The sequence below is a fragment of the Musa acuminata genome, chromosome BXJ3-8 (genome assembly GCF_036884655.1).
Source record: "Musa acuminata AAA Group cultivar baxijiao chromosome BXJ3-8, Cavendish_Baxijiao_AAA, whole genome shotgun sequence".
In the NCBI taxonomy this organism is placed as follows: domain Eukaryota; kingdom Viridiplantae; phylum Streptophyta; class Magnoliopsida; order Zingiberales; family Musaceae; genus Musa; species Musa acuminata.
Window position 1 is genome coordinate 5,113,041 of NC_088356.1, and position 27,938 is coordinate 5,140,978.

At 37.5% G+C, this 27,938-nt stretch overlaps 3 protein-coding genes across 7 annotated transcripts; all 3 read right to left on the reverse strand.

Moving 5' to 3' along the window:
• Positions 1-95: 95 nt before the first annotated feature.
• On the reverse strand, positions 96-14,468 carry LOC135645918 (ABC transporter G family member 48-like). 4 transcript variants are annotated; one of them, XM_065164816.1, is made up of 20 exons: positions 14,105-14,468; positions 13,604-13,724; positions 12,818-12,906; positions 11,536-11,620; positions 11,117-11,407; positions 10,941-11,031; positions 9,295-10,192; positions 8,971-9,131; positions 8,657-8,760; positions 8,318-8,483; positions 8,099-8,230; positions 7,599-7,729; positions 6,537-6,869; positions 6,001-6,291; positions 5,804-5,887; positions 5,134-5,267; positions 4,801-5,028; positions 3,049-3,220; positions 840-1,094; positions 96-750 (listed from the first exon to the last, which is right to left on the reverse strand). In XM_065164816.1, the coding sequence occupies exons 1-20, from the start codon at positions 14,416-14,418 to the stop codon at positions 481-483; spliced, it is 4,350 nt and encodes a 1,449-aa protein (XP_065020888.1). In that variant the 5' UTR covers positions 14,419-14,468; the 3' UTR covers positions 96-480. The 4 variants fall into 4 exon arrangements, with proteins under 4 accessions (XP_065020888.1, XP_065020889.1, XP_065020887.1 ...); XM_065164817.1 differs by having other exon boundaries at positions 7,599-7,726; positions 11,117-11,410; XM_065164815.1 differs by having other exon boundaries at positions 11,117-11,410.
• A 3,704-nt stretch (positions 14,469-18,172) lies between these two features.
• Positions 18,173-22,547, reverse strand: LOC103993577 (protein BUD31 homolog 2). The gene is made up of 4 exons (XM_009413690.3): positions 22,350-22,547; positions 20,051-20,197; positions 19,759-19,946; positions 18,173-18,519 (listed from the first exon to the last, which is right to left on the reverse strand). The coding sequence occupies exons 2-4, from the start codon at positions 20,142-20,144 to the stop codon at positions 18,364-18,366; spliced, it is 438 nt and encodes a 145-aa protein (XP_009411965.1). The 5' UTR covers positions 20,145-20,197; positions 22,350-22,547; the 3' UTR covers positions 18,173-18,363.
• Positions 22,548-23,182: 635 nt separating this feature from the next.
• Positions 23,183-27,341, reverse strand: LOC135582378 (histidine-containing phosphotransfer protein 2-like). 2 transcript variants are annotated; one of them, XM_065163099.1, is made up of 7 exons: positions 27,140-27,267; positions 26,952-27,039; positions 26,495-26,625; positions 26,345-26,413; positions 25,114-25,185; positions 24,779-24,851; positions 23,280-23,485 (listed from the first exon to the last, which is right to left on the reverse strand). In XM_065163099.1, the coding sequence occupies exons 2-7, from the start codon at positions 27,009-27,011 to the stop codon at positions 23,441-23,443; spliced, it is 450 nt and encodes a 149-aa protein (XP_065019171.1). In that variant the 5' UTR covers positions 27,012-27,039; positions 27,140-27,267; the 3' UTR covers positions 23,280-23,440. The 2 variants fall into 2 exon arrangements, with proteins under 2 accessions (XP_065019172.1, XP_065019171.1); XM_065163100.1 differs by having other exon boundaries at positions 23,183-23,485; positions 26,952-27,341.
• Between the last annotated feature and the right edge of the window lie 597 nt (positions 27,342-27,938).

A 27,938-nucleotide genomic window follows, 5' to 3' on the forward strand; every position in this document is an offset into this window, starting at 1 on the left:
TGCTAGAACCCCATGTGCTTGTTTGTGTGGTGATTCTTCATTTTTGATCAGTCTAAATCACCCAAATATTTGATACAAGTTTCTGAAGCAATCAGTAACTCTCAAGGCAAAGCCAAGTATTCTTCATTTTTAAATGGTATAAAATTATAAATCACCCAAGTATTTGTACACCATCTGAACTCTGAGCAGATACTGCATGAGTAATATAATGCATAGGTCAGTTACCTTTTTGCTGATGTATTGGTAAAATTTGCAGCATCCACATATACAAAATGGTCATAATAGCCGCAAATCGTTGCAAGAGAAAACCTAGAAGAATGATCACACCATTTCTTTCTTGTCTGTGGAGAAGTTGTACCACAGGCAGAAGTTTTGACCATCTCTTTTGGAAGTTGAGGTATTTGATTGAATAGCCAAAGATCAATTGGCTATCTCTTTTGGAAGTTGAGGTATTTGATTGAATAGCCAAAGATCAATTGGCTATTTCTTTTGGAAGTTGAGGTATTTGATTGAATAGCCAAAGATCAAGAAGAAGAGTAGGACAAAACCCAAATGAGCGAGAGCCACACAACCCACGAAGCTGTGCTCGAAACCCAGGTTGTCTTTCAAGAATTGCTTCACCGTAAGGCTACCTGCTCCAGGAATGGCAACCAAGTCGTCCTTCGTCCCCAGTTGCGATGACACAATGCCATAAATCGTCCACGATACGGGATCACCCCAGTAGTACCACCTCCACCAGACAGGAATCAGCTGCAAAATGCACAATCGAGATAACATCAGCATTACGAGCGGAGGATTGTCCAGGAATCATCATGCATCTCGGTCAGGTGATCACATACCGGTCGCGCTATCACGAAGCCCGCGAACAAGTTCCAGAAGTTGTAAAAGAAACTAGATAGGATACTGGCAATATGGTGGTTGGGTGTGAGTGCTATGACCATCATGCCGTACAGAACAAAGTAAACAAAGCAGATTACGATGAAGAAGAAGAACCAAAGGAAGGCGTCGGCGCGCCAGCTAAAGCCAATCATTGGGAAAAGTAGCAGGCTATAAAGAAGCCCCAGTGGTGGTATGTATATCAGCTCGATGCTCACCTGCACATGCAAAAACATATGCTAATTTGGCTGTTGTTGAAGATATCACAATTGTTCTAAAAGGATTAGGAGGACAACTGTTTGTAGATAATCGTTCATGTTCTTTTATGTAAGTGATAAATTTAGTCTGGCTAAGTAGATATTAGGAGGCATGTAGTAAGATGCATAGTACCAAAGCAATTCTGACAAATATGCAGAGAAAAAAAAGACATCTTAATTTATGTTGCAAGTTTATTTAACAAACCCTATACCACCAAGTATTAGGTCGGTACCATCCGGTTCATGATCATACCGCCCAATGCAAAATGATATAAGCTTTGTATTGATCAATTTTCATATTTCATATTTTAATTTTTAGGTTTTTTTGAAGCTCAATACGTGCTGACATACCGACATTTGGTACACCAGTACAATAGAGGTACATGAATTTGTGAATCTTGACCAGAAATACATAGATTGTGACTTCAACAGTTAGTTTCCATATAATGACCACAGAGTGATTAAAGTTTAAATCAATTTCAAAATGATGCTCGAGACTTGATTTACTATAACTCTGCCTATTGATGCAAATTGGTAAACAACCACTCATATGAAATGGGTTGAGAGACTTTAATGGAGCCATTCATGCTACAAACTGCTAACCTCATAGGTCTACCATTCGGTTAGAGGACTAATTGATTCCACTCAATTATTAGGTAATTATGTTGAACCACAAACACATATGGCTATAACCTATCACTTTGTCTAACATTATCAGCTTTTGTTTTTTCTTTGTTGTGCTGAGAAAGTTAACATAGATAAACAGCTAACTGAACTGTTCTTTTTTCCATAGTCTAAGTATCATTTAGGCTTATGGATTTCATAATTCTGTAAGAAGTTACTAGATGGAATTTTGTGCGCACACATAAAATAGGGAACTGCTGAAAATGGTGACTCTGCCAATTTATTAGCATTTATACAAGGCTGACTGAAAACAAAATGAAATGTTGTAAAAAGGTAATTCAAAAGGGTTAATTCTTCAAATTAAGAAAATGATCTTGAAGACAAAGTGACAATGTGCAGGAAAGAAAAGGAGCAATATCTTCATTGTTCATGCAGCATACCATTTGGATGACATATCCAAAGATTTTTGCAACATAATTCTGCTACATTTCAAAAATTAATTTATTCTGGTTCACCATTTGGATGGTTTTGTTAATGCTCTTGGATGAGATGGCTGTTTTGACTATAGAACGGGCATATTTCTATTCTGCAAGTAAACTACAAATATTCCAACAACAAAAGAAATGTGGTGCACATGGATTTTGTGTATGTATTTGTATGACAGATATCTGTATTTTCCATTTGCCCTTCTATCTTTTGTTTCCCATTTTCCTTCTACTTATGAAGCATGGATACTTCAAAATTGTTCACCATATCTGTATAGTATCTGCGATTCTGTATAAGACATATTGGATATGATAATTGTAGGACATACTTCAAACTACTAGAAAAATCTCTGGATACCATAATATACTTAGGTAACATTTTTTGGTAAAACTTTGATTTTTTAATCATAGAAACAGACTTCTTGCTATCTTCTCTACAACCTCGAAATATTATTTTGTAAAATAATATTGTCATGATGAATAGGTTATGGATGCCAGTGTCTACTTTTTGTGTAATGAGTCATTATAAAATAACTGGCTCTTCTAAGACTAAACCTTGTCATATAGGCAATTTATACTTCTAAGCATATTTGTTTATTGCTTTACTCATGCCATACCATGTTATTCTCTTATCTCTATCATGTCATATCGGTATTCTGGATCCATACCTGTGCTCAATAGCTATGGAAATTACTTTTAATGAGAAAAGCATAAATGGTGTTCATGCATAAAGAATGCATGAAGTATAACAAGCAACAATGTCTAGATCATTATGGAAAATTTTTTTTTTGAAAGATTTGGCTTACTTGAGCAAATGCATAGGCCAGGGCTGAGTACATCCCTGCTGCTCTTTCACGGTAAAAGACAGTCCTCTCAACGGCCACAATAGGCTGCACAATGATGGCATTGGTGGCCCCAAGGAAGAAAACAGCAGCATATATAGCGCCAAGTATCTCGAGAATGTCTTCTTGTTTGCTCCTGTTTATGTAGCCACATATGAGATTGTAATGGGAAAGCTATACATTGATTTGATGAATGTACAAAGGATAAGTAGTTAAAAATCATATTGTTTATCAGCATATGTTGGAGCTTCTTCAATATTACACGATATGAAAGTTTGATCTTTGAGAGACCTAAACAAAAAAGAAGATACAAATGAAAACATTCAAAAAATATTTTATTACTGATCCTGTAAACATTTTCCCAGAATTTTGGGAGGAAAAAGCTTATCATTGTTATCTATTAATCACCTAAAAGGGGCTAGCACAAGTGTGACCCATTTTAGTAATGTATTCTAAAGTCAAAGTGATCGATATCAAGTAGGTCTTCTAACCAGCAATTGACTCACGGTTACTCATTTAGGTGGTTGGTTGCACAGAATCAATGCCTGTAAACATATTGGGACACTGGAAAGACCAAGAAAGGAAAACCAAAAATCAAGAATAATGTCCTGGGGAAGAAATAGTCAAGGAACAAAACTTATTGTTAAAGATTATCAATGGCTTATCAAGGATTGTTATGACCCATAGGCTAGCCTCAGTTCATCACAACCTTGCCATATGCAATCCACTGATTGCTGTGTTATTACGTGATATGTCCAAGCAGATCAAGTGGACATTCACATGCCTACTGTTATCTATTAATGTTTTATGCAGCGTGTACATAAGTTGGCAAAAGTACATTGTTGGCTTGCAGAACAGAAGCCAATGTCTTTGCATGAATTAGGCTCTGTAAGTCCTAACAATGGTTTATTAACCTAAGTCGTATAATAGCTCGACTATATAACTAACATTCTGGGATTGGAGTAGTTTAACTATTCAACTTTTATTTTATAAAATGTCTAATTATTCAACCTTTATGTTTCTTTCATAAAATCTTAATGCAGTTAAAACGGTTTTTTTCTGCTATGATTTGATCAGCAATTTACTAAACCACGAAAGCTTTAAGAAAAATGCATATCATTTAAGCATATGAGTCGTGAATCACAAACTAAATGTGATAACTCGGGCCTGATAGGTTAACTAGCCTATCAACTTCATTTGGTCAAAATCATTGGTCAAAATGCTTAAACTAAAGTTAATAATAATATATTCATCATATCCTTATAAGTCAATTTTAATTTTGCCCACTTCTAATATGGGACTAATCAAGGGTGTTACTAGGCCACAAGGAGAAAGGGATTATGTCAAACTATTTACTATCTAAAGTCTAAACATGCATAAGCATATACAAGGATTTTACAACCTGTTAAGTGAGGCAGGTTCTGCTCATCTACATGCGGCTACACCACAGCCACATTTTGGGATTATCAGCCACCAAATTTTTGAAGTGAAGGGATTATTAGCCACATTTTGGTTTCAGATGCAATATGATATATACTTAATTTAAACATGAAGGCACAATTTTAATAGACAGGAAAATTATGTGTTTAATGATATTCATCAAATAATTAAGTATGAATGATACCTTTTTGGGCTAAATATACTGCTTACCTTCTATTTCTATACACTGCGACAAGGAAAATGAAGAAAAAAATTGGAGAAAATTAAGAAACTTACATCTTTCCACCCTTTTGCCAAAACACCGAGCCGAATATAAGGCCTATGACAATTGTCATGAAGAACCGGATGGCATTGTATTCTGGGTTTCTCCAATAAGACCAGTACTGTTTCCAAAAACATGCTTTGCATTGAATACTGAATCTCTGGGAATATTTTGTAGGAAAATATAGATCTTTTGAATCTGGTGCAGGAATGCTCAATTCCTTGATAAGTTCTTGATTTTTTCTGAATGATACAAAGTGGAGAATAGTAAAATGATTTTGATGTATGTTTGATAGTTTTTTTTTTTTACTTTGATTATGAAGTATGAACAATATAGCATCTACTTACTGATAAAGAGGGGAACAAGCATAAACTTCAACAAAATCCAGATTCACGCTAGACTCAACTGAAGGAGAGCTTATCTCCAGCATCCATGTTGCAGGGTTATAACCTTCAGTAATCTTGGGTATCCCTGGAATCGCCTGCAGGATGGTTTTCTTGATAAAGTCATGATTAAATGTGGACTTTACTGATAACAAATCACTCTATTTATACTTTCTATACCATAATTGCACCTATGGATCTACAAAATATCACTATTATTTAGAAACAATAAGCGGCAGGACAAAAACTATAACAATTCTGTCTTGGTTTATGCAGCAACTGTTTACAATAACAATTGTTGAAATTTCAATCTACAATGAAAACAATTGTTTATACACTTAAATGACTTATTCAACTTCAGAATTGAACTAAGCAGCACTTTTCCTAGAAGAAGTCCAAAAGATAACAGCAATGATGTTAATCAGGCTCAAATATTAGAGGTTTTCCTTTGCAGAAACTTCAGTAATGGTCCTTAGGTAATAGTAATACATGAAAAGAAATTGTACATATACAAAGTTGCAGAAAATAAATTTTAGTTTTATAAGTAATCATGTGACATGATTTAGTTTTTATTATCATTAAATGATTGGATATTCTCATTCAAAAGAACTTAGAAATCTAGAAAAATACTCACTTCAAAGTATTCTATAAGTTTGTGAGAGTAACGACCAAGGGGTCCAGCATATATAATTTGACCTCCTGTCTTCATCAGAAGTAGCTGGAGACAGAAAAAAAGAAAAAGAGTTCTTCTCTGACCAATGTACATTAGGATAAAAAGCAAGTTGAATCGGAATAGATACTGCATGAAAATAAATTTAAGGGAATGTGAACCTCATCAAAAGCTTCAAAAATATCTATGCTTGGTTGGTGGATTGTGCAAACAACAGTTCGGCCTGTATCCACTGTATTTCTCACTGTTCGCATAACTATCGCTGCAGTTCTAGCATCAAGGCCTGACGTTGGCTCATCCATAAAGATGATGGATGGGTTTGCAACCAGTTCAACGGCAATCGTGAGTCGCTTTCTTTGTTCTATTGATAAGCCATCAACCCCCGGAAGGCCAACCAAAGAATCTCTCAGTGTATCAAGTTCTACCAGCTCCATAACCTCCTCCACAAACATCTACGGTTTGCAAACACAAAACTAACTGTTACTTTTGTTTAATGATGGATTAAAAAGAGGAGAACATAAATGCAAGTAGGATGCAGGAATACACATGAATGTCTCCCTCACAAAAGATATGGTACAGATTAGAAATAAAAGATGTGGTACTACTTAAGTGTTGCAAAATGGAATATCGGCCAATACTAGGACTTATTTCCGATCCTCACAAAAAGCAAAAAAAAAAATCAAAAGTGAACACTGACCTGTTGTGTTTTCTTGTCTATTTCTGAATCAAGACGGAGCCAAGCAGAGTAAACGAGTGATTCATAGACAGTCACATATGGTGAGTGAATGTCATTTTGTTCACAGTAACCACTTATCCTATCAAAAGTCTCTTGCTTTTTAGGATAACCAGAAATGCTGATGCTCCCTGAAATATAACCACCAGTTTTTCTCCCTGCCAGGACATCCATCAATGTAGTCTTTCCTGCACCGCTAACTCCAACTAGTGCTGTCAGCACACCTGGCCTAAATGCACCACTTACATCAGATAGCAATTGGAGACGATCTTCTTGGATTCCTTGGTTCTTCATTTCCTGATCCAGAAGGGGGGAAAAAAATATCACAAGAATTTTCTTTATTTTTGTTACTTCTGTGAAAAAATAGTGACCAAACAAATGAGACAATTCCTTAACATTCTTTAAACAAGAAAAGAGATACCATTGTTTTTTTTTTTTTTTTTTTTAACTAAGCAACATTCTCTATAATTCGCATGCATGTACACATTATGTAAAGTGCGCAAGAAAAATTAAATAACCTTTTAAAGCTATGACCTAATGAATACAACAAGAATAAGGAATGTGGCAGCTCATACCAAATGAAACCACTAAAAAGAATTTGCAATCATGTCTAATTCTCAGAGTTCAGATAGTGATCTTATTCCAGCATTAGTTTGCTCCTGAAAGTAGAGAATGGCATGTTTCATGCAAAAATGTATCAAACTCATTATTTAGCATCAACTAAGGAACGTCAGGCAGCTGAACATCCAAGCGAAGCTAGACAAATTGAGTTTCAGTCTATCAATCAGCATGTAGTTACAACAAACTGGATATGCATCAATACCTACAGTCCATTCAATAATGATTCTGTTGATTCAAATTGTGTGAGTCCATAATTACTACTAACTCCAATCTCCAAAAAGGTTGTCAGATGTTGAAACATAAATTAACCAAGAATGAGAAAAGGCACACAGGATTTGTGCAAACAACCATGATTTCGTTAAAATTTAAAGAACTTCAATAATATAGTTGTGATTATTCACTTACAGCAGGCATGTCAACATAGTAGTTCACATGATTGAAAGCAAGAGAGAGAGGCTGGAAAGGCAGAACCATTCCCCTCCTAGCTGGACACACTGAAGAATTAAAACTCTCAGAGCTGTTCCTCCTGGCTGCTGCTGCAAATGAAAAGAAATCAAATTCACTTAAGATATAGTGTAGCCTCAAGAGTGCTGCTGCAAATATCTGATACAACAGCTTTATAAGAGAATGACCGGGTCACTAATTATTCTCAACCTGGGTCTGTTAGTCATATGCCCCAGCTATTAATTTCATATGTTGTTGATTACCAAATTATTCAAATATCATAAAAATTGCAATCCCTTATAATGTTATGCCTAAATTATGGCTCAGTACATAGAAAACTAAATCATTGAGGTTGAGTGTATAGTCATCAAAAGCTATCTTGTACTTGGTTACTAGAAACGAGATGCTACAATAAACATCAAGGCACAATGAGAAAGATGAATGCAATTAAACCAGCTAACCGGGTATATCAGGTGCAGTAGACCTCCTGTCACTTTCTATCAATTCAAACCTCTGATCTCCACCTGATGAGTTCTTTCTTTTCTTACTTTCCAGTTCCTCATCAACAATCATACTTTGAGAACTTCCAATAGCTACAATGAGCAAATTTAGTTCATGTGAGGAAACACTAGATCAATGAAATGAAAAACAGAAAAATTTAATGGAGATCGGCTACTTACGGTTCAAGAAAGTTAGTGAAAGGATAAACAATATATTGAACAGAATAACAAAGCCTATGAGGGCACCAATAGAGACCCAATACCAATATCCATTGACAAACATTCCTCTAGATTTTAAAATAGCAGTTCCTACAGTTGCTGCATCTATGTTGGCATCATTGTTTGGCTGTAACAGAGATAAAGAAAGCATACATTACATTTGGAATATGACTTTTTACTGAACATGCATTCATTATTTCCAAAATCTGAAAACATCAGCATCACCCTTTTAGAGAAACTATACATGCATAGCTATATTCATATGGCATTCAAAGAAAGGTTACATGATAAAAATCTTACGGCGCCCCATCTTGGATCAAGGAACTCATTAATGGCTATAGCATTTTGCCCATACATCAATGGGGAACTCCAGAAGCCCCATTTCCACCATGGTTTGATGTCATCTGTCACATAAAAAAAGAACAAATTTGAGATGTAATCCTACAAGAATCCAAATATCACAAAGTAAATTAAACAATTTGTCATCAGATGACAACTTCTGTTTTGAAAGATAGGTTATTAATTAAAGTAGCAAGATTTTTTTTCATATACAAAGTATTAATTAAAAGAGGTCATGTACAAAGAAACAAGCAAAGAATCATACATCAGATTACCTTTAGACATGACAAATCCTCCTAGAACAAAAACAAGAAGCACAGAAAACGTTCCAAATGTATTAGCTATAACCATTGTTCTTCCAGTTGCAGCGATGAAGCGGAATAGAGCAAGGGCCACTTGATGTACTAGGAGAAGTACCAGGAACTGGCTGAAGAACCTGTCAAATTATGAAAAGATTGAGATGGTGAATTTTCATTTATCCTATATATCATGTCATTGGAAAAAAGGTGAAGCACTTTGAACATATCTGATCCTTTGTAGAATCATTTTAATTGCTAAATCCTGAATAATAAAATAGAAAGAAATATTTGAGTACTCACCGGCCTGTAGCAGGAGCAAAACCAATCGCATAATAAGTAAGAAAAATCCATATTCCAGTGTCCAGTAAAGAAAGGGGAATCTTGAGGAGCCAATATGACAGGCCAAAAGCCCAAGGAGGGTAAAACAAGAAATCTCTCTGTTTATAGAACACCGGGAGCTTGTAAATAGTCATTGACAGTTCTGCCATACCATTAAACATCACGTTTATCAAACTGTAAAACAGTGCACCGTAGAACTTGTTACCATCAGGAATTGTCTCGTGGGGCATTTTTGTTCTCAGAAACACGGTCATGGCTATAAATGAAAGTACAGTTATCTGGAAAGTCTTAAAAGCATAGATGAAAGAGTTGCGCTTCATTAGCAACCACTCCCTTGATAAACATGCCTTGAGAAGTTCCCAGTTAGAAATGCCATATTTCTCTGTGGTCAGTGCAGCAGGATGGGCTCTAGATTTATCATAAGGAACACTAAGCTCCTCTGAGAGCTGTTTCCCAACATGAAAGGACTTGAAAAGCTGCACAAACTCGGAGACCGAAATATAATGGTATTGGTTTTTGTTAGACCAGTACTGTTCTTGATCCTTTTTTGAAGTTACCTCTTGAAGAAAGTCTGTGATTCCTTTTCTTTTGGGACACTTGAAACCAACGGACTCAAAGAACTCAAGGACATTCTCTCGAGGACCTTGATAGAGTATTTGTCCCTCAGACAATAGAATAATGTCATCAAAAAGTTCAAATGTCTCTGGTGCAGGTTGAAGAAGAGAAATCAGCACCGTCCCATCCATGACATGAACCATCTGTCTAATAAATTTAACTATTTGAAAGGTGGTAGAACTGTCGAGTCCAGTTGATATTTCATCCATGAAGAGTGCTCTCGCAGGCCCAGCCAACATCTCTCCTGCAACCAAGAACCAACATGTTTACCTTCTTAAGCATGCGATGATTAAGAACAACAGAATAAAAATCAAAACAAAGCTAAACACGTTATTAGCTTCAGAAGTACAACAAGGATACTAATTCCTTTATGACTGGAGACCTGATGCTTATGATTGATGATAGAAATGCCAGCACAGCAAACAAGCTGAAGAGAAGAAACACCCACTCCTTGTACTAATAAAAACAGAAATTATTATGCTTAAACAACATGCTAGGCTCCATCGATCTTGAATTATATGATTGTTAGGGTATTTACACCTATCATGATAGAGCAAACTAAGATGATATCATTCTTCAGGATGGTGCTTCAGTTGTAGATGACAACAGGATTTTCCCCTAATAGTTTATTCTGCTTATTTCTGAATTGCATGTGCTTTTTTATTGGAATTTGTATAAAACACCTAGTTTCTTTAGAAAATTTCTCAAGTAGCATAGTTCCTGAACATGCGAACTTCATGTGAAATTGTTCTTGTTGGGTTAGAGATTCTACCAAATTATTTAATGTGTATAATACAATAAACATGCCTTGGCAGAATTTAGTAGAAACTGTTGATAAGCTGGGGAGTCCATGGTAATTAGATGCCCAACACACATAGGTGTCAAAGCCCATCCAATTGGATGAACAAAGAAGATTGGTTAGCAAGGATTTGCAAATGGCACTTGACAGCAATCTAAATCTCCTAGCGATGGACATAGTTATTGCTACACACCAGTTGTCAACCGTTTCTTTTGTCCCCCAGAAATGCCTCTTCTCATCTCATCACCAACAAGGATGTCTGCACAGATATCCAATCCAAGTGCCTGTTTCCAGAATTTCAGGAATTAGCAATGACATTTACAGTTTGACCAGTGATAGAGCTGCAATTATAGAGATGTACGCATGAACCTTGAGAATGTAATCTGTTGCTACACTGGTTTTCTGCCCTTCCATTGCAGTAGCCTTCATGAACACATCGATCTCGGGGTCTGGTTTAATTCCTGCATCCCTCTCTCGTCTTGACAATTCTGACAACATCTCATACCTTGTTCCCACGCCCAAACACCGTCCTGAGAAATCCAAGGTTTCTCGTACTGTCATCTCACCATTGTGAAGGTCCAACTGACTAATGTATGCACAAGTTCGTTGGGGAACAAATTCTGAAAGCTCATGGCCACAATATGTGATTTTACCAAATTCCTGCTGGCAAGGCAAGCACATCAAATGCACATATCTGTCTATTATACAAAACCATCTATGCATTTTAGCACACAATATCAGAGACAATTGCATATGCATGTATGCTGGTAGAGACTGGGGACACGCACCCTCAGATTTTTAGCAAGTTTCCCAGCCAGAGCAAGCAAGAGTGTTGTTTTCCCCGAGGCTGGAGGTCCAAGAAGCAATGTCATCCTGAGAATGAATTAGAAATTAAAGAATGAAAAAAAGAAAATCATAGTGATGTCTGTTTTGAGTTCATAGAACTTTCTCAGAATACAAACCAAACTGGAACTTCATCGAAAAAGTGAATAACATGTTTCAACATTTCATTTAAATTGATTTTTGTGGCAATATAACTGGGAAGTTACTTTTGCTATTTTTTTGCTTTCAGGTACTCAGTTTGAGTGTTGGGATGGTCCATCACTGCTTGGATTCATATGCAAAGGATTATACTGTGAAGGAATATGTTAGAGCTTAAACACATTTTTAGGTCTGTCCGTATCAGTTCAAGCTTTTAGGAGACGGCTTGTACTTGATTTCTCTTGCGGTTACTATCTCAAAGTGAATGCTGTGGAAAGATCACTATCATGTTGGGCAGATGGCCCATTATTCAGCCCATAGTGGGCTTTAATTACTCACAGCCCACTTTAGCCTTCTTTCTTGTCATTTAACCTAAACCCTAACTCTTTTGACTAAGAATTGTAACAGCTAGGTAAGAAAAAGGGGAGAACGGTGGCTCTGGAAAAGAGAAAAGCAGCAGTGGCAGTTGAGGGCAGGAAAATAAGAGAAAAAGGAAACGAAAGAAGACAATAATAGCCCAAAAGCTGTTCTCAATCATCAAGGCAGTGTTCTTATCTCAGATCAAATTTGCAGCGAATTCTTATTGTGATCACTTGAAGAGATTTTGGATATTGTACATAGTGACAATCTTTGTATCCCAGTTATTCTCTTGTGATTGTTACTTTGGTTTTGGGCAAAAGACTCTAAGATTTATACATTCATTATTTTTATAATGGATTTTTTCTGACTTGCCCTGTGATTTTTTACCCTTAACGTTGGAGGGGTTTTCCACATAAATCTTGGTGTCCTAATTTGATTGTGATTTTCGTTTAATTCCGTTATGTGTTACGACCTGTAAAGTTCTCTTTTTATCCCATCATATCATGTGACCAAAGTCACAAAAGCTTTTTAATATGCTACAGTAAGGAGCTTTAAGAATTTATTTCAAGCAAGGCTTCTAGGATTCTAAAACTGAAAGGACTTTGATGCCTTTTGCTCTCATACTTTTATTGAAATAAAAATAGATATGGGTTGTAATATTTCTCAAAATAATTAATGATTAAAAGCGGTTGGCAAGGCAAAATTTTCCAGAAAATTTGGTTTGCTTACCTTGCTGGTTTTAGTATCCCGCTGACATCATTCAGAATTTTTATGGTCCTTTTCTTGGATGGAGAAAGATTTAGAAGACCAATAATTCCCTGAATGTTACACATCAAAGAGAGAAAAGAAACATCATATGGACATGAAGGATTTTACAAATGGTTTATAATGACGTAATAAAAAACTTGATTCGTGAGCTTTTTCTAACCTAGCTTGTTAGGAAGAAGTAAAACTTGATAGATCTTTACAAGAAAATAATTAAAAAAAAAAATCCCTCCGAAGAATCATAATTGGTTCTTATGTGACTAGCGATGGACTAAAACCCTCTTCTCTCAAGTCGACAATAGTAGGAATGGAACTTTTTAGGAAATAGGGACACACCAAAACATTTAGCATTAAAGCTTAAAATGTGACACGATAGTACCTAAATAACAAACCAAAATAAGATCATAAAACTATGTCCAAATGTAGATCTGGAAAGGTAAATATGAACTGATGTATGCTACTGTTTTAGGGACAGAACTAGGACTAGCAACCACGATAACAAAAATGTCACAGGACATAAAGATTATCAAATGAAGAAGTTTCTTTCTCTATTCTTTTTTCCTTTTTTTTTTTTGTTCTTCTCTTGGTTATCATTAAATTTTTAACAAAAGACAGATAGTAGTAATGGTTTCTTATGTTGTTTGCTCTGGATTAAAACACTAGAAAAGTTTCTCCCTGACAAAAAACTTAAGGTGCGGGATAATATTCAGATTCGGCAAACAATGAGATGATTTTGGGTTCAGTGAGTACCTCTAAGATGTTCAGAGTGGAGTTCCACAAGGTGGGAAGTGCTCTGCTTCCCACAGAAACATCTGCCTCGACCGAGAGATTCTCATACCGGACCTCGATCTTTGGAAGTTCCAGCCCCACCCTGTTCCATTTTCATACATGTCAAACTAACCCCAATCAGACCCAAAAAATTGAACACGAAAATGGGAGAGAAAATTATATAATTTATAGAAATTGCCTTCTTTGTTCTGAGTCCTAAATTAGTTGATTACAGCAGAGTGAATCGAAATTGAATTGCATGACTCATAAAAGATTCAAGAAAACATAAGATTTTGAGCCCTATTCAAAAAATTGCTCCGCGATTGTTCGACTTCAATAGAGCGCATAATTTAAATTGATGCTGCAGGATTTAGGAAATTTTTCTTCCTTCATTTTATTAGGTATAGAAATAGTTAATCTGAGAGAAGAGCACATGAACTAAATCAAGAATGATGGGGTGATTCTTGAGGGAAGCGAAGCAACCGGTCGATTCGGTGTCGGAGGCGCTCGAGGAACCGCTCGTTGTCCTCCTCGGCCACCTTGAAGAGGCGGTCAAGCAGCAGCTTGCGGTCCCGAGGGGCGAGCCGGTGGACGTCGACCTCGTCGCAGACGACGCGGCCGTCCTCCACCACCTGCCGGAGGATGCCCTTCCGCATGCGGTCGTAGGTGGGCAACTTCTCCAGCGCCGCCCACTTGAGGTTCTCCTCGTCTTCCCCTTCCTCGCCCCCGCTCCGCCGGAACACGTCCTTCGGGTCCCGGAATGCTTTCCCCCAGCTCCGTCGGCTGCTACTGACCATCGCAGCGGCGCTGCAGCAGCCCCCTCCTCCCTCCTCCCTCCTCTTTCTTGTTCTCGACCCGCCTCTCTCCATTGGTTTGCTTTGCATGCCTATTTATAGAGAGGAAATTTTTCATATACACCCTCTGGAAACACTAATTTTTGTATCTATCCTTCGTTATGTCTCTCAATCATTTTGAGTCGATCGTATGACTTATTTATCGTTAAAAAAAGTGATTTGACTTTTAATTTTTACTAAATTCTTTCTCCTACTAAATCACATCGACGATTCATTCATCTCATGCATGGTAAATGATTCTTCCAAGTTCATCTTATTTCAAGGTCGCTATCAATTCTTGAAGAGAGAATCACTTCGCGTTTGGTTTGATTCCACTGAACTAATGCTCGAAGAAGAAGAAGAAGAAGACTGATGCTGAGTTCGTAGTGCTATCAACTACAATTTGTATTGGCATTTGATAGCTCTGTCGGTCACTCAAGAACATAAGATACATTGCCTTGGAGCCATTCTTGAGGTGTTCACCCACTGTATAAAGATGAAGAGCTGTGACAATGCGATTGCATCTTACGTCGACAACAAAAGAAAGGGAAAGGGAAAGAGGGTGACTTACTTCTTTGATCGGATAGGCTGTCAGATGGATAAGGTGCACCATCTTGTATTTATTCTTTGGCATGGATGTGAGCACGACCAATCATGTCAAAGAAAGAAACTTCTTCCTACTTCGACCTCCGATTTCAAAGCAGACCAGACAACCCAGATAGTAATTAATCTAGGAGATAATGGGACTTAGGATTAGGATTGGTGCTGTTACGGTAAGTAACTTTTTAAGCCGTGGCCTCGGGGCCGTCGCGGCTCGGTTCGGGGGTCCGGATGTCGGGGATCTCGGGCGGCGTCCCTCGGGGTCTCCCGGCGGCCGAGCACGGTGGTTCGGGTCGGGAGGTCGGTTCGGCAAGTCGGGTCGGCGGTTCGGGTCGGGAGGTAGCTCCGCCGCAGCTTCAGGAAGAGGCAACACCGTCTCGCACCTGCACACAGGTCGGGCCGGGAGCTCGGCCCGGCCCCTCCGACGATCAAATTAGAGAAAGATGTGGAGGGGATTGTGGATGAGGCAGAAGAAGAGCCTCTGAGTGTTTTGTGTCTGAGTGAGTTCCTCTCCGTCTTTCTCTTTAGAATTTGGGGGTATTTGTAAATGAAGTTTGATGTTACCTGACGTGGTTGTCTGCAGGGTAGGACTGTACCTTTGGTGGCGTCTGACATTGCCACTGGGGCTGCGTGGGAGGTCGAGCTGCTGCAGAGTATGGCGAGCCTCGGGCAGTGTGTCGCTCAGGGGGATGCTGTCATGGCGTGTCACATCGCCATTTTTGCCCCTATCAGGAGCAATATAATTTAACGGTACCATCCGATAGCTATCATACTGCATGGAATTAATATCGAAATGAACCTTACATGTCATATTAGACTCATCTTTGAACTATGACGACGACATGGTATGGGGAGAGATTATGATGTCTCAGGTTAGTGTCACATCAGAGAGGATAATTGAATTATTTTTTAGATATTTATTGGCTAATAAAATTATTATCGATTGACTAATATTATCCTTTATGATACTAAAAGTTGACGAGGTCGCAATGACATAAATCGAATAAGAGAAAGATGAATACAGCATTTATGGGATGACGATGATCTGAACTTTACGCTACTTTACTTCTCCATGCTGTGATTCCCTATTCTGTCATCCCTTCTGCCGAAAGCAATTTGCATCTGATAGTACTGTTCGTGGGATAAAGCGGCAGACGTGTGGCTTTCTCTTCGCATGTTCATTGCACTTCCAGTACTGTGACAACAGTTTGAGTACTTAGAAACTTGCCGAATGTATCTTCGAGTTCCGTACACCAAAGCTTCTTATATGTTAATACAAAGTCAAAGTCAAGTGCTGTGAGTTCTCTGAGATCAATAGAAGTACGTCTTCTCTTGAGTATTGTACGTGGAAATGAGAGGAGATCTATTTCGAATTGAAGTGCATGTGGTATGTTCCTTAGCAGAGAACTGCTACCGTGCGAGAACAATGGAATGAAGCTTTCACAGTAATGAAGTGCATGTGAGTGTTTTCTTCGCAGGCCTTTTCTGATCATTGAGAGGACACCAACACTAATCTCTGTAATTTTTCATGTGTTTGGATAGAGTTGAAATCAAATAATAGTGTTATGTGTTGAGATTTGTAAGTAGAAAATCCAGAGAATTGAGGTCCAATTCTTCTATAATCACTAGGTTTGATTAAGGAATACTTTGGCTGCTTATAAGTTTCTCTCTAGAGTGTCTAGAGAGGATGTTCTCTAGGTTTACTAAAGAGGGTGAGAAAAAATATATAATTTTTTTGAGATTTATATGAGGGTATATAAAGAGATTGCGAGGATAATTCAAAAAGTATTACGATTTGATCTCACATGACAAAAATTTTAGTTTTGTTTATTGATGTAGACAAGAGATGAATGCATTAACACCTCAACAGAATAGAGAGATTTCCTATGGTGCCTGAATATCAATCTTGGATCGATGCAAAGCAAATAATTTACGAGCCAGAGACTTTAGCTTGAATTGTTGTCTCTCTCATATTTATATAGATTAGAAGGAAAAATTTTCCTCAATAGAATAGAGAGATTTTTCATATAATTTGAAAAATCTTATTTGCTATTAGACAAGATATGACAGCATAAGTTTGGAACACTATATCAAATAAATGCACTGTCTGATGATCTAAACACAAGCAATCAACAATGTCGCTGGATGATTCTCTAAATATATTTTTCTTGTAACATAAAAAAAATTTGATGGGAAGAGTTAATAAGAAAAATATCCTACGCATATATGCCCTATTTTCTTATCAGTTTTTTCACCAATTTTAAATTGTTATAGTGTCTGACTCATTTATAATAATATGTTTAATAATATTATTTTTATTAAAGTACTGAAATCACGATTAAGTGTAATCATATTATGTCTTCATAGATCGGCATGGATATAATGCTTGGAGAACTATTTTCTCTAAGGCACTATCATTGGAATAAAAAAAAAATATTATTATCTTCAACTTATTTTTGGTTGTGGAGTAAGTAAGATAGATCACGCCAAAGTGTCAACGAGTTTGCAGCCTCACCACACGGGGTGGAAAGATAAGGGATCTCCTTAGCAGTTTCCAGTTTCATTCTCCTTTAAATGTATGACATATGATTTAACGATGCTAATAGATGTAGCGTTGCTTGAATCGATCGATGGTGGGACTCACAGAGTAAAGACTGATGGGCACGTACCCTTGAGCTTTGTAGGAAGCTGCATGAAAACGTGGTTCTTTCTCAGCCACTGTCTTAATTGGTTCGTTGTTAGGAACGTGATGTGAGTGAGATGGACATCCACCGCAAACAAATCCACATGACCCTTGACACCAATTTCTAGTCAACCGATGAGAGAACATAAGGATTAGGAGAGCACGGAGGAGAAGCGAGCAGTGTCGTTTGCATAGACACGTCGGCTGTTGCCAAGGTATTTATTGGGACCAGAAGAGTAGATAGATCGAGCGGCGGCGTTGCAGCCATCATTAGTTTGAGGGATACGTTCACGTGCCACTGTCCCGTCTCGCTACGCGGTCGAAGGGGTGCAACGCCGCACCCTGAGTCTCACACCGAGATAGCCGACACCCGAAATAAAAGTCAAATACGATTTTGTAATATAGTCGAAATAAATTGGATAGTCGTAAGCCAAATTATAGGACACCAAGTTGGATTTGACCACATATTAGCCACACAAAGGCAATGTTACACGATAGATGACAAGATAAATGTTTTCAGCCTTCACGGGGAGGAATCCACATACAAAAGCTTACATGAAATCTCCATTAAGTCTGTCAGCACATACCACAACACATTATTTATCGCCTTAAGATGTGAATAGGACTTAATCTCCGCTTGCGCAGCCCCTGCAGCCACAGTGGACGCATTCTATCACCTTTTCTTCCCTCAGGTGCTTAGGGACCCTGCAGACACAGGTGGTTGCGAAATTGTGATCTCGTGTCTGCATGCACCTCAGGCAGCAGAGGCGCTCGTAACCTGGCTGCACAAACTCAAGACAAGGCATATGTCAAAGAGTGACCGAAGCATATAATAATCAAATGTACAAGGAAGGAGAGCACTATCAACCAAAAGGAACCTCACAAAAAAGAAAAAAAGAAAAAGAATATGGTCAAAGGCAAATAGGAAAACGTTGAAACTTAATCCCATTCTACAAATGCACCATATATCAGCATTAAAAAGGTTCCCTTATGGAGTTTCATCTTCCAAGATACCGTTAGTCCTCCAAGAACCCTAACAGTAGCTCTATTATTATTGGACAACATCCAAAATTTCCCCCATGTCAAGAAAGAGTTCTAAACATGGAAGTGAAGTAGGTGATGGTATGCAAATTTAACTTGCAGTACAAGTGCAACAAGCAGGTGATATCGATGGCCATGCATGTCAAACTTGAGATGGAGATAGGATCCACCCCTTCAGGTACCTCTATCAGTCAATTATATTGACCACCTCTTCCGTGTGTCGTTCATAATTTTCTATCCTGTCCAACTACAAACATCATGTATCCATGATACAAGCCAAACAAATAAAGATGTAAAAAATGTTGCCGATGTCTCTGTTAATACATGATACTGACCACCTCATCATGTTTCTAGCATATAATGGATTGCCACAAATGCAACCACAAAGCCTATCAACAAGCATTACACCTTCTCTTATCAGTAAATTAAAAATAGTATTAAGTGTTTCCTAGAGTGTTCACGCCTATAACTGCTTATTGGTATATAACTCATCCCATATAGTCAGGCTTTTGACCAAAACCTAGTAGTGTGTTCATGCTATAATATTAAGTATCACAGAGCATATTCATGCCTACAATTAGTTATTAGCATATACTCAGGTTTTTTATCACCACCAAGGTATTCACCAATAAATTTGTTGTGTTTTTTCATAAAATAACAACATCCAGAATCCAGATAAACAGGACTTATAGCTACCATCATATATTCATGTAGTGATCTAGGACCAATTCATAAGTCCCCCTCTTCCTAAAAAGCTAAATGGAAAATTAATACAAGGGAACAAAAAACAAGGACAGGAAATTATTGACCAAACTTTCATGAATCATTGAAATTTCTTACAATTGTGAGATATAGAAGGAAACAACCCCAGACGACAGGATGAGTTAATTACAAGAGAACAGCATGGGTATTGTCACTTGAAAAAAAAAAGATAACTTAAAAATATAGGAAGCATTTTGAATAATGAAAGCATCACCAACCTTTTTCCACTTCGCAATTAAATTACGGTCTGCATAGCCCTGATCCAGGCAGAATTCATATAGTTCCTTCGAAATTTCCTTCCTCCGATGATAAAGATCATATATATAACGGCTCTTTTGATGAGCAATTCGAAAAATAGGCCAAAGTGCTTCACACTTTCTCTTCCCATCATGGGGATCATTTTCAGCTGAAACCAATGCAAATTTCTTCTTAAGATAAAACTGAAGCTTTCATGGTATAACAGAATATGTAAATGTAAACAGAGTATATGAGACAAAGTGTTCAACTAACCTTCCCTCATCTTTGCCTCGAGCTCTCGAAGAGTGGGCTCAATAAGCTCCCACCCCTCCGGATATTTAACACGGCTAGTCTTTATTTTCGGCATTTTCTTCAGAACTAAACTCTGCTCTCTTCAATAACCAATTATCAACCAGTAAGCTGAAATGAAAGAAACAAAAAATAAGGCATTAGCAAATAAAAACACGTCCCAACTTTCAAAAAAGAAAAGCCTGCCCTGCATACAAAGTATCCAAAAACAGATCACTACCATAAGATTCTACTCTTTCCAACAAACAACTTCAGTATGATATGTTTTTCACATCAGACAACCACAGAGCATTTCAAAAACAATACTTACAAATAACAAAAACAAAATACGCATGTATGAACTCAACTTTGCTAAACGCATATAAGTATTAAATGGATAAGTCATTCATTTTGGCTTTACTGAACACAAAAAAACTAACTATTGAAGCATGATATCCTGCATATGCACACATCAACAAGGAAAGACAAAGAAAATGCAATAAAAGAATTAATGCTGCATAAAAAAGGTTTCCAATACTTCCTTGAACTTAAAACAAAAACTAGTTATAATTTCTTGTTTCCCTTGTGAGACCACATATCCATCTCAACATCCTATCTTTACAATGCACTGTTTCCAAACCATTTAAAAAAGGAAGCAGGCAGGTGTTAACATCGGCCTATGAGAAGTTCCTTTTCAGTTTAAAAGTGCTTTATAATGTAAACAAAACATAATAAGCATTTCTTCAATTTAAGGTAGGTTTAGATTGCTAGATATAGGCAACATGAAGTAAACTTTCTAACACTGGCCAACTTTGAATTGTTTAGTTCAAAGAAGTCTGCTCAAAATTTTCTGTGACTTTTAATTATGAAATTTATCAATTATGTCACAAATTTTTTACTTCCGACCAGACCCTAGTATCCTAAACCACTTCACAACTTGGAGAATGACCTGGTAAGATATCATAAAAACAACAATGAGATGCAAATATTTGCAGAAGTATTTTTGTGTGTGCTCAAGTACCATAAGCCACCTAATATCTCTCCATATGTCAGCCCAAAATGAACCTTAATTTCTACAATGACATATTAGATAATTACATGAATCATTAGTCACCAAAGAAAGCATTTAATTAGTTATGTTGAATAAAACAAATTAAAAGAATATCTCATTAGCTTACTAAAGAGTTAGTCGATAATCAAATTCAATCAACGACCTTAACCAAAAAGCATCTTATGACACCACTCTTCCAAATTATGTCCTTTTTAACTATCTCTATTATACCTAAAAAAGGCTAAAACATTTGCCCTCATAGATTTTTTTCCCATATTTCCAAGTAAAGAAAGTTCATGTTGAATTAAGATCCACCACATTGCATATCAGCAAGTTTTTCCTAGATTAACCAAACTAATTGTAAGCTTTAAACCAGCATGCATTACATAAATCTAAACATAGATTGACATTTGAAAGCTACAAGGATCTCCTTCAAACATTATCAACATAAAACAACAATCTATTTTTAATTTTGCCTTTTCTTTTCTTTGGTCTTCCACTACCTGTTTTCTCAGAAACGAGAACAATAACAGGAACTTAAAAAAATTAAAGATATGCCAATAATAAGAACCTATAAGTGGTAAAAGGAAGAAGAAAATTGAACTATGTTGCTGGAATCAATAAATTGTTTCAACATCAAAGAAACATTGATGAGATAACTGCACAAAAAAAAAATTTGTCATAGTAACTGAGATGGACGACATCCTGAGCCACATTAGACAAGATTAACTCCTAGTTTTCATTCTACAACAAAACACCATGTAACTTCATATTTCTAAACTTTCCATATTACCTTGATTCAGCCAGATTCTACTACGTCGTTACACGCAACTCGTGCCATTAACTACGGTAATTTCGAAGAAGAACATTATCCCTAACTTGTTCCGCCGAAATTCTGGGTCTCTCTCTCTCTCTCTCTCTCTCTCTCTCTCTCTCTCTCTCTCTCTCTCTCTCTCTCTATCTATCTATCTATCTATCTACAACTGGTATAAGTATATTGATCACATAATTCCATTCTTAGCAGGAAAGACTAGGGTAAAGCAACCATCACATATAAGGCAAAGCCTAAGGGAGCAGACAGTATGAGAAAGGAATTGAGGGCATACAAGTATCAGAGAAGCCAATTTACTTGAAGAAAGAACGGTGTAAGACTAGGGTTAGGGCAAGGGCAGCGCTGCCATCGATGCGAACAAAGGTCGACAACAATGGAAAGGAGTAGTATAGGACGCGCACCTTCGGGTGTCGATGTCACCTCCTCCGCCGGAGGCGTAGTGGCGGCCAGGCAGTGGGCGATGCGATCGGCGGCCGCGACGCAGAAGAAGACGAGAGGAAGAGAAGGGGGCAGAACGGCCTCTATAAAAGAAAACCTAGAATGTTCCCGAGCTCGTGTCGGAGTCTTAACGCCGCGGTGCGACCCGCATCCGGTTCGAATCGACGGGTATTGCCGAACCGGACATCACATTCGATTCTGTCGACCCGACCCGACCTAGTTCGTTTCCCTACCTCCGGTCGACTTCTCGACTCTGTTCGGTTTGCTCTCTCAACGACAATTCCGAATTAACCCACGACTCAGGGAGCGAGTCTAGAACGTCTCTCTCTTTCGGGAATGACGGGTTAGGCACAAAGATATTATAAATCAGGAAAATAGGTAAAATTAATGATATCATTGGTATGTGAAATCATGTTAATGATGCTTGAATCATGTCATTCCTCCATTTGATTCGACCCAATTTGTGCATCAAATCAGTCAAATCCACCCACAAAATTGTCATATAAACATATAGGGAAAGAAAATGCCATGCAATTTTGAATTACCACATGCATTAAAGAATGTGAATCGGATGATAAGAGGTCATCAAAAATCGATATTTGAAATGTATAGTTCAACATAGGTAGATTCGATACCAAACGATGGAGATTTCATATCATATACTTCGATTGTTATAGAGAATTTAAAATTATGTGACCACAAAATCCTACCATAATTAACATGGAAGTTACCAAGAAATTTCTCAAGAGGCAAATCTAAAACCTCAACCAGAGATACAAGAAATGCAATGTGAAGCTAAAGCAACAGATCCACCATTTATAATATACATCTGCTGAGAACAGCACTCTGGCCATAGCATCAGCTGTTTTCGAAATATAAGTTCAAACCAATGGTTTCCAAGTGACATACAGGACATTTGATTTAACTTGATGGAAATATATGTTCAAACACAATGTCTGGAGTCAAGTAGTAGTCTATAAACAACCGATAACTTGACCGTGAAAGAGGCGAGATGGTTCAGCATAGTCCGCGACCCCCTTCTTCTCTTTTTCCTCTAATTTTGCTGTTTGCTGTCGTAGGCTTGGATTCTCTGCTCAAGCTGTGTATGAAAATGTGTTAGTTTGCCACTTTCGCTAATGGCACGCATTGACATCATTTTGTTTCTAATTGTGACAACTTCTGAATACGACTATAACCATAATAAATTATGGCCATCATTTCAAATTGTGATAACCCTGTATGCAGTTCACTCGATAATTTGTTCATGTTGTTTATTCAGCTAACGATATAAATGAGGCATGACTATGTAAACGATCCCTAATAAATTGATTCCAAAAAGGTCTATCCAAGTTTCTATAAAGCCATCAGAACCAAATGGGGGGCAAAAGGATGCATATGTTATGTTTCATTAAAGCTTTAATCCTAGCTGGAAAATAATTAGCAAGCCAACTGCCCATCTAAGTTTTCACATGGCACCATATCTTACAAGATGACAAAAAGTATCCATGGAAAACTAAGACTGAAACCCACAATAGGAGAGAATAAAGAAACAGAGCATAATGCATAAGCTGGTATATTCAATGAGAAATTAGCACCCGTAGTTTAAGCAGCATTTTGTAGGTATATGAAACTTAATTTGATGTGTATGCAGCAAAGGTAATATACAAAGTTGCTAAGAAGACATCTCCATTTATTCAGCCTTTTGACAGGATAATCTCCCAGCGAAAATGCCAAACACAAAATTCAAAGGTTCTGTCAGAAAAATGTTTCAAGGACATCACCGTGCATTTTGCATGCCTTAATTCCTAAAAAGCAAGTAACTCTGTTGCATACAGTATTTTCTTGTCAGACTGCTTTAAGAACAAGGTGAAGGAAAGTGATGGAGGATGTCATAAATGCAAATAGAATATCATACGTTATTATATGACAGAGACAGGTTTTCCAGTTTCATCAGAATTTTTTTAATTTAATAATACTTCAATAATAGAACAAATCACTGTTTTGATTTTAGCAGCATAATATGCTTGAATTTGGTTCCATTACCAATATTATCAAACATTTCAGGATCAAAATATAGGTTATTCTCCATAAAGACAACAGATCTATGTTAACATTTCATTGTGATTCACGCTTGTAAATCCGATCAGCATGTTATGTACCGAGCAATGTGCCCGTAAGACAATAGTTGCTTTGGACAACCATATGGCTAGCATATAGAATCGATTTAACAATTATATTGAAAAAATTTATACATCAAACTCCTAAAGGTGGTTCACCATGCAATAAACTAATAGGACTAGATGTTGCAATAAACAATTGTCCAAGATGTTATGTTCTGGAAGTTTCAGAGATTTATTTCTATAACATTTTTCTCAAACAGATTAAGAATTACCTGCAACATGGTGTCAAATTTGTTCCGTAGAAGATAATAATGATGCTTGACCACATTCAAGGCATTGAGACACCTGATAAAGAAGCAACTTTCTCATTGTATAAGTGCAAGTCAAACAAGGGCCCAGAAATAGATATTAATGTCATTAAAATAGAGTGAAAAAAAGAAGACAGTAATTGAACTCAAAATAGTGCTTACCATAATTTTCTTTAACTTTAAGTCATTTGTTATTGCATCATTCTTCTTTGGAGAAGTATTTTGGACGTTTGTAAGTACTGTTTTCATGTATGATTTATACATTTATGTGATTGCATAACTTGAGCAACAATACTTACCCATCTTTATTATTCTCCTCACAGAACTGTCGGAACTGAATACAAGCCAATTTCACATTTTGAGCACCCACACTGCAAAACAGAGGGCCCAACTAAGAAAGAGAAAAGGATGAGGTTCATGGTATAGGAAATAAGATGTCATCAGTGGTTTTCCATGTGGTAATGTTCTACAAATACAATTATAGATACAATGAGGCATGAGCTCCTGGGATTTATCAAAGTGCAATAAGTTCAGTACTTCCTAACAAGGTAAACATTAGAAATCAGATATGCAGGTCAACACTAATGAAAAGGAATCTAGTCATAATACACTGTTCCAGCAAAGAAGCATGGCAATGTATATTATACATTACACTACAGAGCAAACCTTAGACAGAATATGATATGGTCATAATAATTGTGTGCATGTATGTACACTGAGACTACCTTATAATATGAAGATATATCTTGTGCAATTTACACAATTCATAATAATTATACATCTAAATTATGAGTAGCATAATTATCACATTATAATTAGAGGGTGAGTCTTGAGACCATGGTAAGGTTTGCTCCTTGGAAACAAGGTGACCAAGATTCATACCATGGAAACAAACCTCTCTGCTTGAAAAGAACATGTTATATATACACTGAATACCCTGCATTTGTGGGAGTCTCATGGACTAATTCACTCTTTAACCATAAAATATGATAAGCATGGAGTACATTCATTCTAATTTATTTTGAAACGTTTGGCACATCTTGAGATCCATCAAATATTAATTTCCAAACATGCACATGACAGTCACAAGAAAAAGAGTGAAATACTTGTTCTTCTCACTTATTCCATGCATTCTTGGAATAAATCAGCATTTTTTGGATGGAATAAAACCATTGCTTCCTTCTCTGTGGAGGTGGATAAAACCTCCTGGAGCTGAAGTGGTCATGCCTGGAATCCATTCTCGGTTCAGTATCATTTTAGATGCTACATCTTATAGTTGGGAAGACAACTCAGCTTATAAATTCATAATCTAAATGCAGGCCCAATGCAGAAGTCTCCAGCCAGTATGGGCTATCTATCACAAGTGCTCTTAGTCACAAGTCTGGATGAGTTGCACAAATCAGTGAAACTAACAGCAAATGTGAGCATCAGATGGTAGCCGTGGCTAAAGAAGAAAACAACACCCTACGGTGCAAGTTAAATCGATCTGACAGCTAAATGCTGTAAGAAAAAAAGAGAGAAGAAAAAAACCTTGAGCTGCTTCCTTTAAGTTGGTGAACATAAGCATCCACCTTTTGAAACTCAACAACAGCTTGATCCCTGCAGAATGGGGTATGTCTCTAAATATAGGCGATTGAATGTATAAAATCCTGAAGAAACATCACAGGAGCCGTCACATACACTAATTTAGTCAGCTCGGTCAGTATCCTCTCCGCATCTTCACAGAACAAGGTGATCACCTCAGCAACGAAACCAGGACTACTCGCATCTTGCAGCATCTGAAGCTGTTGGAACTGTTGATCCAACAAGCCCTGCAAGCAATAGAGATACAGCCATAAGCTATAACAAGAAACATCAGTGAACCCAAAAAGATCAAGAAATACGCAAGCCAACTTCGAGACAGTTCGGAGATCAAAAACGACGGCGACAATGAAATCGATGGAGAAGAACACCAAACAAGATCCAGATAGCGGATTATTCAACGAAACTGAACCCTTACATGAGATCCAACAAGTAAAGGATACATTTTTAGAAGAAAACAGCGATTATAACAACAAGAAACAACCAAAAAAATGATTTTTTTTTCCGTCTTGCGAAGAGAAAAAGAACGGAAAGGTATAGGGGTGACTAAAAGTACCTCGATGTACATGGAATTCACCAACATGTTGAGCTGCTCCCTCAGCGCCATTAGAGACATCGGAGAAAAGGGGTGACTTAACAAAACCCTAGAACAAAGGGGGGGAGGCATTCACAGCTGGGAGTCGCAGAGAGAGAGAGAGAGAGAGAGAAGGCGATTGAAATAGGCGGCGCGAGACCGGCAGGCACCTGCGGGAGGGTGCGTGCAAAGATTATGTGCTGGGGGGGGGCGCGAGACGAAAGCAGAGGTTCCGATTCGGCGACACCAAAAGCCGGCCACTTTTGGTGATGATATGTGCGCGCGCATCTGCTGCTCCTGGACGCATCCCAAGAGTTGTCGGGGGGAGGAAGCGTGTTGGCATCGAGTTGTGTGCAACTTTGGAAGTCCAAGCTTGCGGCGCGCCACCTCGCCAGTTGCTGTCCGCCATTCGGATAGCGATCGCGCCAAGATCATGTCGTCCGTGATCCCCAGAGACCCAAAAGGACGTAGGTGGCGGATGTCGATCACGTCTGATTCCATTTTGATCTGCGTGGACACGAAATTTGATGTGATTGAACGAGCATTTCACTTGGCCGCCGATATGTCTGAAGATAGAGATCGACTGCGGTTTTTGTCGATATATTTTCTAACTCTTTAGTTAGTTCGAGAAGAGAGAGAGAGAGAGAGAGAGTATACTGTAATTTCTCTTTGATTATAAATTTTTTTATGATGAATTTAATTAAAAAAATATTTTATAGAATGAATAAAATATCCTTTCAAGATTTTATACTGAGTTAATATTTATATGGTTGAATGATTGATCGAGGGTCATTTTTACTTATTGATCAGACTAACATGTGTCGAGTCATGATTGGATGAATTATTTTCTGTTATTTGTTCCCTCAAATATATACTATCATGTGTTGAGCATCATCTTGACCTGTCCTAATCCGGGTGTCTTGAGATGTTTAGTTCGAGAAAGATACATCTAATATATTTTTTTTATTT

Coding starts and splice junctions, on each gene's coding strand:
- LOC103993577 (XM_009413690.3), bottom strand. CDS start 20,144: ATGCCGAAAATAAAGACTAGCCGTGTTAAATATCCGGAGGGGTGGGAG. Junction 19,947..20,050: donor CGAGGCAAAGATGAGGGAAG/GTTAGTTGAACA, acceptor CATTGGTTTCAG/CTGAAAATGATCCCCATGAT. Junction 18,520..19,758: donor TAATTGCGAAGTGGAAAAAG/GTTGGTGATGCT, acceptor GAGTTTGTGCAG/CCAGGTTACGAGCGCCTCTG.
- LOC135582378 (XM_065163100.1), bottom strand. CDS start 27,062: ATGCCTCCCCCCCTTTGTTCTAGGGTTTTGTTAAGTCACCCCTTTTCT. Junction 26,626..26,951: donor TGAATTCCATGTACATCGAG/GTACTTTTAGTC, acceptor TATTGCTTGCAG/GGCTTGTTGGATCAACAGTT. Junction 24,852..25,113: donor GAGGAGAATAATAAAGATGG/GTAAGTATTGTT, acceptor CTTCTTTATCAG/GTGTCTCAATGCCTTGAATG.
- LOC135645918 (XM_065164815.1), bottom strand. CDS start 14,418: ATGGTCAGTAGCAGCCGACGGAGCTGGGGGAAAGCATTCCGGGACCCG. Junction 8,231..8,317: donor TTCACTAACTTTCTTGAACC/GTAAGTAGCCGA, acceptor TGCTCATTGTAG/CTATTGGAAGTTCTCAAAGT. Junction 3,221..4,800: donor TGGCAAAAGGGTGGAAAGAT/GTAAGTTTCTTA, acceptor CTACATAAACAG/GAGCAAACAAGAAGACATTC.